The 13,077-nt window shown below is 39.4% G+C and overlaps 1 protein-coding gene across 1 annotated transcript; it reads left to right on the top strand.

The window, feature by feature from the left end:
* The first annotated feature begins 6,922 nt into the window (after positions 1-6,922).
* Positions 6,923-11,217, top strand: LOC9309889 (UTP--glucose-1-phosphate uridylyltransferase 1). Its single transcript, XM_002873776.2, has 19 exons — positions 6,923-7,225; positions 7,297-7,344; positions 7,466-7,557; positions 7,660-7,750; positions 8,180-8,240; positions 8,321-8,398; positions 8,474-8,524; positions 8,633-8,706; positions 8,818-8,890; positions 9,008-9,065; positions 9,179-9,291; positions 9,606-9,638; positions 9,878-9,930; positions 10,011-10,086; positions 10,173-10,229; positions 10,324-10,407; positions 10,497-10,595; positions 10,688-10,864; positions 10,953-11,217. Exons 1-19 carry the CDS (start codon positions 7,161-7,163, stop codon positions 10,977-10,979), a joined length of 1,410 nt encoding a protein of 469 aa, XP_002873822.1. The 5' UTR covers positions 6,923-7,160; the 3' UTR covers positions 10,980-11,217.
* Positions 11,218-13,077: the final 1,860 nt, after the last annotated feature.

Here is a 13,077-nt window from a genome sequence, read left to right as displayed (position 1 = left end):
CATAAATAAAAGGGGGCCGAAGCCCATTACGAGTTTTATAAAAAAGAGAAGAAGTGAAGAAGTTAAAGAACATTTATGGGAGAGGCTCAGGAACAGGCTCCTTCATCGCCGGTTTAGTTTCCGAAGTGGACGCCTTGTTCGTGGCATCCACTTCGGAACGATCCCGAACGCGTTTCCGGCAGTTGCTGGCCTCCTCCTCCAAGTCCTCTTCCTCTTCACTGTCGGATGGAACGGCGCAGACAGGGGCGTTCACGGGACCCGGGACTCCTCTAGCGCGGAGATACATCCGAAGCATCTTCGGGATCTCAGCAACAGAGTCGAAGTTCCGCCACTCCCATTGAAAGGGATCGCTCTCCAAGGCCCGTATCTTCTTTTCCACCCGAGCGATGCAAGCCTCGAGCGTCTACCTTTTGAGTCCCAGCCGCTGCCTCTCTTCACACAAGCGACGGTGCTTGTCGGCGACCTAGCATAAAAATGAGTGAATAAGACGAAACAAGAAGTTTTAAATCAAAAACTTTAATATTTACCTTGTCAATAAAATCGCAAGCCTCTTTCTTCTCCTTCGGAGGAAAGTGAAAGACGGCGTGAGGGAAGAGAACGCCGGCCGGTTCAAAGCCGTCGCCGGACAAGAAGAGTGGACTGCCGGGATCAACGGAGGCTACTGTTTCGTTTTCCATTCTTAAAATATTTCTCAAGTAAGATTCTAGAGTCATGTTTAATAAAGCCTAGAGGTAGGTAAGCCTTTATTTATAATGATTTAGGGTTTGTCTTGGAACCATAAATCCATTAATGGTAGCGTTTTCGAGTGGGTTAAACCATTTTTGGAAAATCGAGAAAAGGCAATTATTGCATTAAAAGACGAGCCGTTTTCCTTGAGAAGGGAAAGAGCAACCGTCGCATTAACTACAAAAGTTTCTAAGGCCCAAGCCCAACAAGTTTGCCGAGTTGACTAAACCCGAAGTGGGGAACTCGCTTTAAGCCGAGCTCAGCTCTCGCATTCTAAAGAGAAAGGTCTGATCAGCCTAAAAATCTCGAAAACATTGCCACAAGGCCACAAAAGGTTAAAAGCGGACTTTGCAAACCCGCACATAATTTTAACCAAACCCCCTGGGGTCACAACCTAGAAAGGTTTAAAAGCCTCCTCAGGCAAATATCTTGTTCAAAGGAAATAATAAAGCCTTCTTAGGCCAAAAATAAGTTCGAAATTAAGTCTTAAAGTTAAAGGGACAATCCCCAATTTAAAGTGGACGCAGCCACTACGGAGTGATCTCCACCCCGGACTCCGGCTCAGCAACCAAAGTTTCATTCACCTCCTTGACTGGTGCTTGATCAGATGAAGCTCCCTGACCACCCTCCGCGGTACAACCAACCTCCGGAGTGACCTCTGGTACCGTAGGAGCTGCGGGCGGGACAACGTCTTCCGTCTCACTTGAACCTAGAAATAATAATTCCAGTCAATCAAAGGTACAAGGTAAGAAAAATGTAAGCCACAGGAGCCAAGCGTTACCTGCCCAGTCTAAACCCGATTCACTTATAGGAGGTGATTCAGTAAAGAATGCCTCGAAGTCAAGCGGGTTGAAGGCCGAAGTGGGAAGAGCTGCCAAGCGACTCCGTTTTTCAGAAAGGTTAGTCGACAGCTCGGTCCTTTCTTGCTCCTCGGAGAAATCTGCTTCATGGATTTGATCCAGCAGAATCAGGTTGCTTTCGTGCTCCTTGATGTCTGACTCCAAGTCCGACCTAGCTTTCTCGGTTTGCATGAAGCGAATGGCCCCTTGGATCAATTCCATCCCGCGTCCCTTAACCTCCTTTCTGGCCTTCGATGCCGACCTTGCCAACTCAGAATCACGCAACTTGGCTAGCGCCTTGTACTTTGCGTCAAGCTCGATAAGTTGGTTGTTCAGGGTGTCGGCGGTTGATTCGGATTCATGAAGACTACCCTGAACACCAGACAGTTCGTCCTGGAGTTTGTAATTCCGGTCATAGTAGTCTTGCAGTTCCCCCTTTACCTGCGCCAGCTCCGACGTCAACCTATCGACCTTATCCTCCAAATCGTGCTTAGAGCCAGCAGAAGAGTTGAGGTCAGCCTCAAGAGCTGAGAATTTCTTCTTCCACATGTCAATCTCCTTCTCCCGACCAATGACCAACCCTTCGTAATGTTCGATCATGTCGTTAAATTCGCTATGAGCCTGGCATTATACATGAACCAGGGATGGTGAGTCAATTCGCAGAATGGCAATGCAAAAAAAAAAAAAAAAAAAAAAAAAAAAAAAAAAAAAACGGAACTAACCCGAGATGAGTGATGGGCGTGAAGCAAATAGCGTTCACGAATCGCAGGGCGCCATTTGTCGAAATCTGGCAAGATCGAACCTGATCGGGTCTTGAAGCATCGGAAGACGCTACCCTCTTTCTACATAGCTGCGAAGAAAGAGGAGTTGTAAAAATCGGAATCTTAATGGAAATATATAAAAAAAAAACGTTGAATACTGTATGAATCACCAAACATGAAAGCGATTTGACTTGAGGGACAAGAGCAGGTTTTAACCTCGAGGAAGTATCTCGAGATTCAAAATCTCCCTTTTTCGGAGACGCACTCCGGGCGGTCTTTCCACTATCAGGCTGGGAGGAGGAAGACATATCAACCGGTCGTGGAGGACCATTGGTTCAGGAGGAGGGGATGATCGAGGTGAGCGGTCAGTCCGGGCCCTCGACTTTTCCCTCCGCGGAGAAGAATCGCTGCGAGAGGACTTGTCTCTCTTCCGGCGAACCAAGTTCTTAATTGGTTCGTTACTAAAATCATCTCGAGGAGGACGAGGTGAATCACGGCGAGGAGATTGATCCCTCCGAGGAGAACGTGAGTCGCGACGATCGCGACGAGGAGTTAATCTGAAGGAAGCGACAGATCGAGCTCCCTCGGTGCTGCCATCATCAACCAGCAAGATTCTACTGTAGTCCTTCTTGTCTATAGAAGTCGCGAGAAACTTTTTCTTCTCCTCGCAAGCCTCAGCCATCGGAGGGAGTTAATCTGAAGGAAGCGACAGATCGAGCTCCCTCGGTGCTGCCATCATCAACCAGCAAGATTCTACTGTAGTCCTTCTTGTCTATAGAAGTCGCGAGAAACTTTTTCTTCTCCTCGCAAGCGGCAACTTACGCTTGGCCGCAATGGCCCGAGATGACATTCCCTGAGTTGAGGGAGGGGGAGGAATTTGGTGAAGATGACCAGGCGGACTCATCCTGAGTCTGAGGTTAGCTTCTAGGAATCGTTCAAGAGTGAAGGAATTCCAAAGGGTTTCCCCTTCAAGAATTATTTTGAAGAATTCGATGAACTCTTCAGATGGGAGATTGGAAGCGATGAAAGCTGCGAAATGAAACAATGGTATTAGTCAATAAAGATAAAGAAACAATCGGGAAAGATACGGGCAACCTAATCACTACCGGGTTTCGCAGACCACTTCGAAGGGAGAAAATCTGCGAGATTTCTAATCGAAGCGGGAGTTTTCTTAATTAGAAACCAAGGATGATGCCAATTTTCATCCTTGTTCAGAAGATGTGAAATGATGTTCCTGTTGGCATTAGGATATGCTGAGAAATACCCCGTTTTCTTCGATGAACTTCTCACGCTCAGAAGCTCATTTAGTTCAGCAACTCCGATAACGTAACCGGCCTCCGCCGCGATTGTTATAATTCCAAGAATAGTACGGAGAAGATTGGGGGTTAATTGAGGAAGAGCGATTTCAAGAGCCGCTAGATATAAAACTAGGGCTTCGGGAAGAGGAAAGGTCAGCCCGCAACCCTTGAAATAAATCTCGTACACACAGAAGTAACCATCGCGATGGTTCTCCGGGGATTCTGTGGGGGAAGCTATTTGTGCTTCCGCCATAATTTCCGGTGGAATCCGGCAAAGCTCTTTCAACCGCTCGAGGGATTGAAGAGTACAAGTGGACCTATAGTGCGGACCGGCAATATCATCAGAGCGGGTGCACTCGTCATTGCTAGAACGCCTCTCATCGAAAGACGGAGACTCGGGTCTATCGGAATCGGAAGTCATTGGGAAGAAAGAAAAATTCAAGATCCGGCGAAGAAGGGTTTTGGTGAAGGAACGAAGAGAGAGGTTTTGATTAAAGTACAAAAGTAAAAGAAGAGAGTAATGGTGAAAAGAAGTTACCTCAAGCTAATGATGAAACCGCCTCGGAAGTCGTGTGGGAAGTGGGAAGGTTTTTCCCGTTTTAATAGTAATTAAACAATATACGGTCATAATGATGACAGATGTCACTCAGTTAAAAAAGGCTAGTGCCGAAATTAAAGGAGTGATGAGATTTTCGGCGGGAAATCAGAATGATTCTCGAGCGCAATCTTTGGCTATTTGAGCATTTAAAGTCCTCCGAATTGGAATAACACTTCGAAGAACTTGGGGGGGCTAATTGTTGGTGTCGGATCCCGCACCAGAAGTACGAGACCAACCAAAGATTGCCACGTAGTCAAGATAATGGCCCATAAAGAATGAAGCCCATCGGACCCAGGAGTCGAAGGAACGGTCGAAGTGGTTGTCACCACTTCGAGAATCCGAAGTGATTACATTGCGACATGAGTTCGATGAAGAAGGCATGGGTAAGATGGTTCAAGGATATTTGGGCCGAAAAGGCGAGGCCCACGAAGATCAGAGTCAACTCAAATTCAAACGTTGAGCATTAAAGTCGAAGAATCAAAACGGACACATTTAAGAAGGAATAATTGTACTTAATTACTCATTTTAATGTCGTTTCCCTATGTATAAATATAGAGGTCAATGGCTATGTAAAAGGGACCCTTCCTCTGGAGAGATAAAGAATATAGCAATTTTCGTAACAATTCACAAGTTTTTATACATTCATTTTTGTCCCTCAAGAATAATCTTTCCCACCTAATAGAATACTTGAGTGTGTGAATCCGACATCCACATATCTTAGGTGGACACTGCACTTGCCAAGTATGTGCTTTTAGCGGTTTGATGTCTGGTCCTATAGAAAATACGTTGTTCTCCGTTTTTTCTATCTGTGTAGTATAATATCCTGATTTAACAGTATACTTTCCTGATTTTGTAAAATACCAACCCATAGTATCTTCCTTAGTTGGCGCACCCACAGGTAGGGCACTTATTATCTCGACATCTTCGGGAGCAAAGGTCGCCTGTAAGAGATCAATATTCCAAAAGTTTGACCGACTATCTATAAGATTGATAACTTTTAAAGATGGATCAACAATGGACCCATTACTTTTTGCTGGTCTCGGGAATTGAGCTGGAATCCAGGGGTCCTCCCAAACTGAGATGGATGACCCAGATCCGACTCTTTTAATAAGTCCTTTATTAACCAGAGATCTAGCTGAACATATACTCCGCCATCCATATGATGGAGAGTACGATTTTATATTTTCCAAAGGATTTGATTTCCGAAAATACCGCCCTTTAAAAACCTTTGCGAAAAGAGAATCTGGAACCGTAATCAACCGCCATAATTGTTTTGCTAATAAGGCAGAATTAAAATCATCTACATTCCGAAATCCTAACCCCCCTTCCGATTTACTGTTACACAATTTATTTCATGCCATCCAATGCATACCTCTGGAATCCCCATTCGAACTCCACCAAAAATTAGCAACCGCACTAGTGAGTTTTGAAGTGATTGTTTTCGGTAGTCTGAAGCATGACATAACATAAGTTGGTAATGCTGCAGCTACCGATTTAATCATCACTTCTTTCCCACCTTTCGATAAAAATTTGGCCGACCATCCGTTAATTCTTGTTTGTAATCTATCTCTAACAAATGAGAAAAATTTTGTCTTGGAACCACCTAAACTCTCCGGCAATCCGAGATAAGAACCCATACCACCGATAGTAGTGATACCCAAGGTAGATTTGATTTCTTCCTTGATGGCATCGTCTACCTTATGCCCAAACTGAATCGATGATTTTAAAAAATTTATCTGCTGTCCCGAGACCGCTTCATACTTCTTTAAAATCCCCAAAATTACCCCACATTGGTCCTTGTTAGCCTTACAGAAAAATAAACTATCATCCGCAAACAACAAATGTGAGACCGAAGGACTCGCGTTTGCTACTTTGATACCCGTAATTAATTTTTCCCGTTCTGCTGTCCGAATATTTGCAATTAGCACTTCCGTGCAAATGATGAATAAATAAGGTGAGAGTGGGTCTCCTTGTCGTAATCCTCTCTCTGGTACTATGAGTCCTCTAGGTTGACCATTAAGGAGAACTCTATATTGGACTGTTGTAATACACCACATTATCCAGTTAATCCATTTTTCATAGAATCCCAATTTTCTTAAAACTTTTTCAATGAAAATCCATTCCACCCTATCATAAACTTTACTCATATCCGTTTTAATAGCCATGAACTTTCCTTTACAGGAGAGGTTAGTTCTCAAACCATGAAACATCTCTTGTGCAATGAGAATATTATCCGAAATCAAACGCCCTTCTACAAAAGCTTAATTTCTGTTTTTACATAATATTTTTAATATTTTCTATTTTTATTTCTGTAGATAGACTAACTATTCTATGAAATTCAGCAAGTTAGAGAATTAAATGTAGCTTTCATGTTTGTAAGTAATACATGAAAATATCTTTTCTCGTACGTGAAAACTGCACCATCGGAAATGGATAGCTAAGCTTACCTACAAGACGTGGTACTCGTTTTTCCACCACCATAACAATTGAATTCGTTTTGTAATAATAGTGATGATAATAAAATAACTGGTTTTATTGAAATTAGAGTTAAAACTGGTTTTTATTGGTTATACCAAAAAATTTAATACTAGTATTTTTACCAATTTGGAAAACAAAATTCAGTTTTGTATCGGTTTAGTTTAAATACATTTTCCTTAGAAAATCGATAAACGTGGTTTAAACACTGAACCGAACGGTACAGTAATAAAATGGGCAAGCGATTGCGCGAGAGGGTGTGACAATTGGTAAAGAGAAGACAACGGACATATTTTATTTGGTAACCATCCATTTTCCACCACTAACTTGCTCCTAGTATAAATAGCCCACCGCTTTAATTCTAGAACACTCTCCATTTTTCAATATTGCTCAAATCTCCTCAATCTTTCTCTCCTGCGTTTTAATATCTCTCGGATCGGAATTTCTCATCGGAAAATCATCCATGGCCGCCGCAACGGAGAAGCTCCCTCTGCTCAAATCCGCCGTCGATGGACTCACTGAGATGAGGTTTTGCGCTCTCTCGATTCAGATTCTGGATCTTGTTCATCGATTAGACTGATCTGTTCCTTTTGTTTCAGTGAGAATGAGAAGAGCGGATTCATCAACCTCGTTTCACGTTACCTCAGGTTCGTCCTCTGCTTCCGATTTTGTATTGATCGAATTTTGACTGCTGTTATCTTGAATCTCGAATAGATTGTTTACATTGAGATGGCCAAATTTAGTTCTAAATTCTCTAATCTTTTGAAGTGGTGAGGCCCAACACATTGAATGGAGTAAGATCCAGACACCTACTGATGAAATTGTTGTTCCTTACGATAAAATGGCTAACGTCTCTCAAGGTATTATTCTTTTCCTGACTGATACAAATCTGTATTCATGTTCTGTGTGCTGATTTTTTCCATTCAAGAATAACTTTTCTTTTATGTTTAAACATAATGAAGATGCCACCGAGACCAAATATCTGTTGGACAAGCTTGTTGTGCTAAAGCTTAATGGAGGTTTGGGAACCACAATGGGATGCACCGGTCCTAAGTAAGCGCTCTAATCTTGTGTCACTATCAGTATCCAGTTCAATTTTCGTTTATCCTTGCTTGAAGTTGAGTTGCTATAGTCTCTTTGAGATGGCAAAGTTGGTGTTCCAATTATGAGTACCTTTCCTAGCCTGAAGATCTAGCCGTCATAATCCATATCTCTTGTTCTATAGGATTTATTGCCATCGGTAGCATACTTAATGTCCTAGTCTAGCTAGTAAACAAAGATCTGCCAGCTTTGAGAATAGCAGGGATGTGGTACTAGTTCCAAACTTCAGGGGTAAACAAGTTCATCCGAGAACTTACATTCCATGTTTATAGCTCGGATTAGTATGTTCACCATCTTTGATTGCATGTCAACCTTCTAGATGGTTTCTGTATCAAATCCTCAAGCAATAGGTTTCATTTTCTTTTCCTGTTTTTTTTGCAGATCGGTTATCGAAGTTCGTGATGGTTTGACATTTCTTGACCTGATTGTTATCCAGATTGAGGTTTGTCAAAAAAAAAATTCTTTTATTTGTTCTAATCTTAATAATGTCTTTACGTAACCTCATATATCGATTTCCCACAGAATCTCAACAACAAGTATGGCTGCAAGGTTCCCTTGGTTCTTATGAACTCATTCAATACACATGATGACACACAAAAGGTACGTCAGGATCACATCTTTTTAGTACTACATTATCTTATACTTGTAGGCTGACTGATTTTTTGTCTTGTTCAGATTGTGGAAAAATACACCAAGTCAAATGTTGATATTCACACTTTTAATCAGGTATTTCATCATGACAATGCCATTACAAGTTAAGAAACTAAAATTTCATTTATTTGAACGCTCCAGATCAACCATATGGAACTAATCATATTGACTTAAATTATGTAGAGCAAGTATCCTCGTGTTGTTGCTGATGAGTTTGTGCCGTGGCCAAGCAAAGGAAAGACTGACAAGGACGGATGGTATGATTAATTTCCAGTCAATGTTGCATTTACATTTGAGATTCCTTTGGCATTTGTACATCATTCTACTGTTTCTCCATAAGTGCCACTTATAAAAGAGTCTTTGTGAAGGTATCCTCCCGGTCACGGTGATGTATTCCCATCCCTCATGAACAGTGGAAAGCTCGATGCGTTCTTATCACAGGTTCTTTCTTTGATGTAGTCTATTAATGTTTTCTTGTCTCTAATACGCATCCTTGACGTTTGTGTCTTTCAATGTTTGCCATTTTAATTCTGATTCTGAGTTTCTCACACTATTCAGAGTAAGGAGTATGTGTTCATCGCCAACTCAGACAACTTGGGCGCTATTGTTGACTTAAGTAAATCTCCTTCTCAGTTTCCTCTTTTATTTCCTTTGCTTTAGTTGCAATCAGGATAATAACATTCAATAAGAGACTAATTTTTGGCTGTCCTTGACTTCATGCTGTTTCAGAAATCTTGAAGCACCTGATCCAGAACAAAAATGAGTACTGTATGGAGGTTACACCCAAAACACTAGCTGATGTAAAGGGAGGAACTCTCATTTCTTACGAAGGAAGAGTACAGGTAAAATTCTTTTCATGTTTACATGTAGCTTTTCTCAGTGTCTGTTGAATGATTATTGGTAAGTTACTACTTAAACTTGATTTTATTACATGCTAAAAATTGTCTCTGCACTCTGCAATGTCTCTCTTTAGTATATATGGCACCTTCGAATCATAGATTATCCAGGCTCCTAATTAAATATGTGGAGATATATTTTATTGTCTTCTTTGCAACTCATAAATCATGATCGTCTCACTGTTTCATTTTTCTTATGCTATGGAGAATGTAAGCAGTCTTATTGACCTCTAAAATTTACTTCCTCTGTTGTGTATCAGCTTTTGGAGATTGCTCAGGTTCCTGATGAACATGTAAGTCCACACCTCTTCTTTGTTTTCCTTACTAGAAATTGTTTGTAATTCTTGTAGCCACTTGGTCACTCTTTGGCTCTTGCTTGTTTTTACTAGCTTCCTTTGCTCCTCGCATTTCTTACACCCATATGTGATAATTATGTCATAAAATGTTGTTGTTGCTCTGAGCATGAAACGCACTTTTTTATCTCTAATTATTTTTGTGTAGCTAATAATTACATTGCTCGTCTTTCTGGTAGGTCAATGAATTCAAATCAATTGAGAAATTCAAGATTTTCAACACAAACAACCTGTAAGTAATAACTCTCTGTTCCCCAAAACATGGAAGACAACAAATATATATGCGGACACTGTACTGTATAACTTTTACAGTTGGGTTAACTTGAAAGCTATCAAAAAGCTTGTGGAAGCTGATGCACTTAAAATGGAGATCATCCCAAACCCGAAGGTACTAATTTTACAATCGTACCAATTACCACGTAAAGCAGATAGTCTCTTTTGCAATTTTGCATGATTTGTCTCAACTCTTTTCAGGAAGTTGATGGAGTCAAAGTTCTTCAACTGGAAACTGCAGCTGGTGCTGCTATAAGGGTATACATTTCATTTTATACTTGATATTTCATTAACACAGTTTCAAATAAACACAAACGTTTACTTCTTCTAATATTTGCCCGTTTTCAAACAGTTTTTTGATAATGCAATCGGTGTGAATGTACCTCGGTCACGATTCTTGCCAGTGAAGGCAACTTCAGACTTGCTTCTTGTTCAAGTAAGCCAAACCACTCCTTCCCTTGCAAAATCCCAAAAATCCATTAAATCAGCAAGAAAGAGTTGACCATTTTTAATCATCTTTCACAGTCGGATCTGTATACACTCGTCGATGGTTTTGTCATAAGAAACAAAGCTAGAACAAACCCCACAAACCCAGCGATCGAATTGGGACCCGAATTCAAAAAGGTAAAAAACCTCTGGGGACTCTCTAAAAAATAGTATCTCACACTAAGTGCTTGTCGTTTTCCTTTTTTGTTTGTATTTTGGTTAATAAACAGGTAGCGAGCTTCCTTAGCCGGTTTAAGTCCATCCCGAGTATAGTTGAGCTCGATAGCCTTAAGGTTTCTGGTGATGTCTGGTTTGGCTCAGGCGTTGTTCTCAAGGGCAAAGTGTCAGTAAAGGCAAACTCCGGGACTAAACTTGAAATCCCTGACAATGCCGTGCTCGAGAATAAGGTAACGTGTTTTGGGCATATTTTTATTCCAGGAGAGATATTGTGGAAATGCACTAGACTCACCTTTTTTTGCTTTTTTGTTCTTACAGGATATCAACGGTCCAGAGGATCTGTGAAAAAACTTAAAAGACTTACTTTGATGCGTCTTCTTCTGTTTTCCACTTCTCTTGTAAATGAGAGCACTTTTGATAAACTTTTTTCATGTGAAAAAGACACAAGAATAACGAGAGGTGGATATTGTTTTTGGCAGTTTAGTCCCTCCAAAGTACGTTTTCAAATTTACCATTTCCTCTTCTTCTCTATTGTTTTCATGCCTTTTTTGGATAATGGTGAAATGAACTCTTTTCGTCCGCATCTCGAATTTTATTGAATATTATTATTTTACAAATTAACTATGGATCTTAAGCTTATCACATTGTCATCATAGATGAAAAGATGGGCTGTGTTGAAGTTATCTTTTGCTTGTGATCACAATTTTTCAGTGGCTTTTCCTTTTTATTTGCTTCCAAGAAGTTTCAACAACGAATAATAAAGGAAACACAAAAATTTAATCTAGATAATATCTAAAGATGTACTTGGTTGGAATGTTATATAGATATCAATGATGTTCAATATGTACTGATGATCAATATCATATGTTTTTGTGTTCCAACCACTTATTTCATTGAATACTTGTACCAAAATGCGCCAATTGTCCCAAATCGTTTGACCACTTGTAAAACTCAAAATCGAAAAAGATAAGAAAATACAAAATAATCATGCATGAGACATAATTAATACGGTTGGTCCATGAATAGGATCACCGGTCTGGCTTTTTTATACACCACATATCTTTCAGTCTCTTTTATCCTTTGTTAGATATAGAACCATTCGCACTGATTGTCACAAAGTCAGAGAGAGGCCTTTATTTCAAAAGAATATCTGCTTCTTCATTTCCTTTTATCTCGTTTAGCTATAAAGCGGCAAAAAGATGGTTGCGAAAAATATGAACCACATAACATATGTAGAATCTTATAGAAATGAATCATCCATCCAAAATATATATGTAGACCCACCCACCATTTTTCTTCTCTTCACTAAAATGATTGATTTGTAAATCTCTATCTTTTCTCAACTCATGCTAAAGTCACATTTCGAATGTATTTGTACCTACATGTGAAATTTTGCAATCCTAATTAAGTTCAATTGACCAACAGATTTTAGTTAACAGGAAAACAAGTAGTACTTTGTGGTTATTTAAAATGATCAACACTTTAAAATTATAACAATATATATATATATATATATATATGTTTTTTCTTTCTTTTAGTTGAATGTTCACAATCCAAAAAATAGGTTACATCGATAACACAATATTTATATATTTAATGTAAATCTATTTGCAATATATGATTAATGTAACATGTCTTGTAAATAAATGTTACAACATTAAAGTTACATTTACATTTAATTATTTTTGAGGATAAATGAATGCCATGTTTTTGTAGGTGTTTACAAAATTGAGATTACATATTGAGTTTCATTAAAAAAAACAAAACTCTTATTTAAAATAAACAAATATTTATTTTTCTTCTCAAATAATTAGAAAACATTTGGCAAAAAAAACTTATATAATTACCTGTATATAATTGAGATAATATATACTTTGGCTGGAAAAAATGTATGGTGGTGAAGAATAGGAAAAATATCGCAAAGGTTGTCACGTGTCACTTCACACAGTCCAGTAGACCAGTACCTAACTTCCAGCACAACCGAGCCTAACCTTCTTTGCAAACCATTAACTCCTCAAATGATTTGTTTATTTATTTCTATTACCGTCCAGCCTCCTAATTGCTTAAACTTTTTTTGAACATTTTTCTCATCTTTTTAAAATTTGTAGATTTTCTTCTTACTGATGATTGTCAATCATATTAGATAAATGTGGGTTTCCACTACGGGTTGAATTTTATCGCATTAAAAATATGGTCATAAGTCATAACAAATGCTTTTATAAGAGACGACAAAAAAAAAACAAAAACAAATACTTAAAGTAGACAACAGCCACACACTAACTACTTTCTGATATTTGAAACCCTAATAAAATAATGTTCTAGATATGAATTTGTGTTTATTTACTAATAAAATAATGTTCTAGATTTAACTATATTATAATGTGGGATCCACTACTCTGATGTGTTTGGCTCGCGCGTAAGCCACACGCAGTAACAATATTTC

This window comes from Arabidopsis lyrata, assembly GCF_000004255.2.
Source record: "Arabidopsis lyrata subsp. lyrata unplaced genomic scaffold ARALYscaffold_6, whole genome shotgun sequence".
NCBI lineage: Eukaryota > Viridiplantae > Streptophyta > Magnoliopsida > Brassicales > Brassicaceae > Arabidopsis > Arabidopsis lyrata.
Note: the sequence above shows the minus strand (reverse complement) of the source record. Positions and strands in the feature narration are given on the sequence as shown.

Bases quoted from the DNA above. Each gene is read 5' to 3' on its own strand.
- LOC9309889 (XM_002873776.2), top strand. From the start codon at position 7,161: ATGGCCGCCGCAACGGAGAAGCTCCCTCTGCTCAAATCCGCCGTCGAT. The intron at 7,345-7,465 runs GTTCGTCCTCTG...AATCTTTTGAAG, and splicing joins CTCGTTTCACGTTACCTCAG to TGGTGAGGCCCAACACATTG. The intron at 10,230-10,323 runs GTATACATTTCA...GTTTTCAAACAG, and splicing joins CAGCTGGTGCTGCTATAAGG to TTTTTTGATAATGCAATCGG.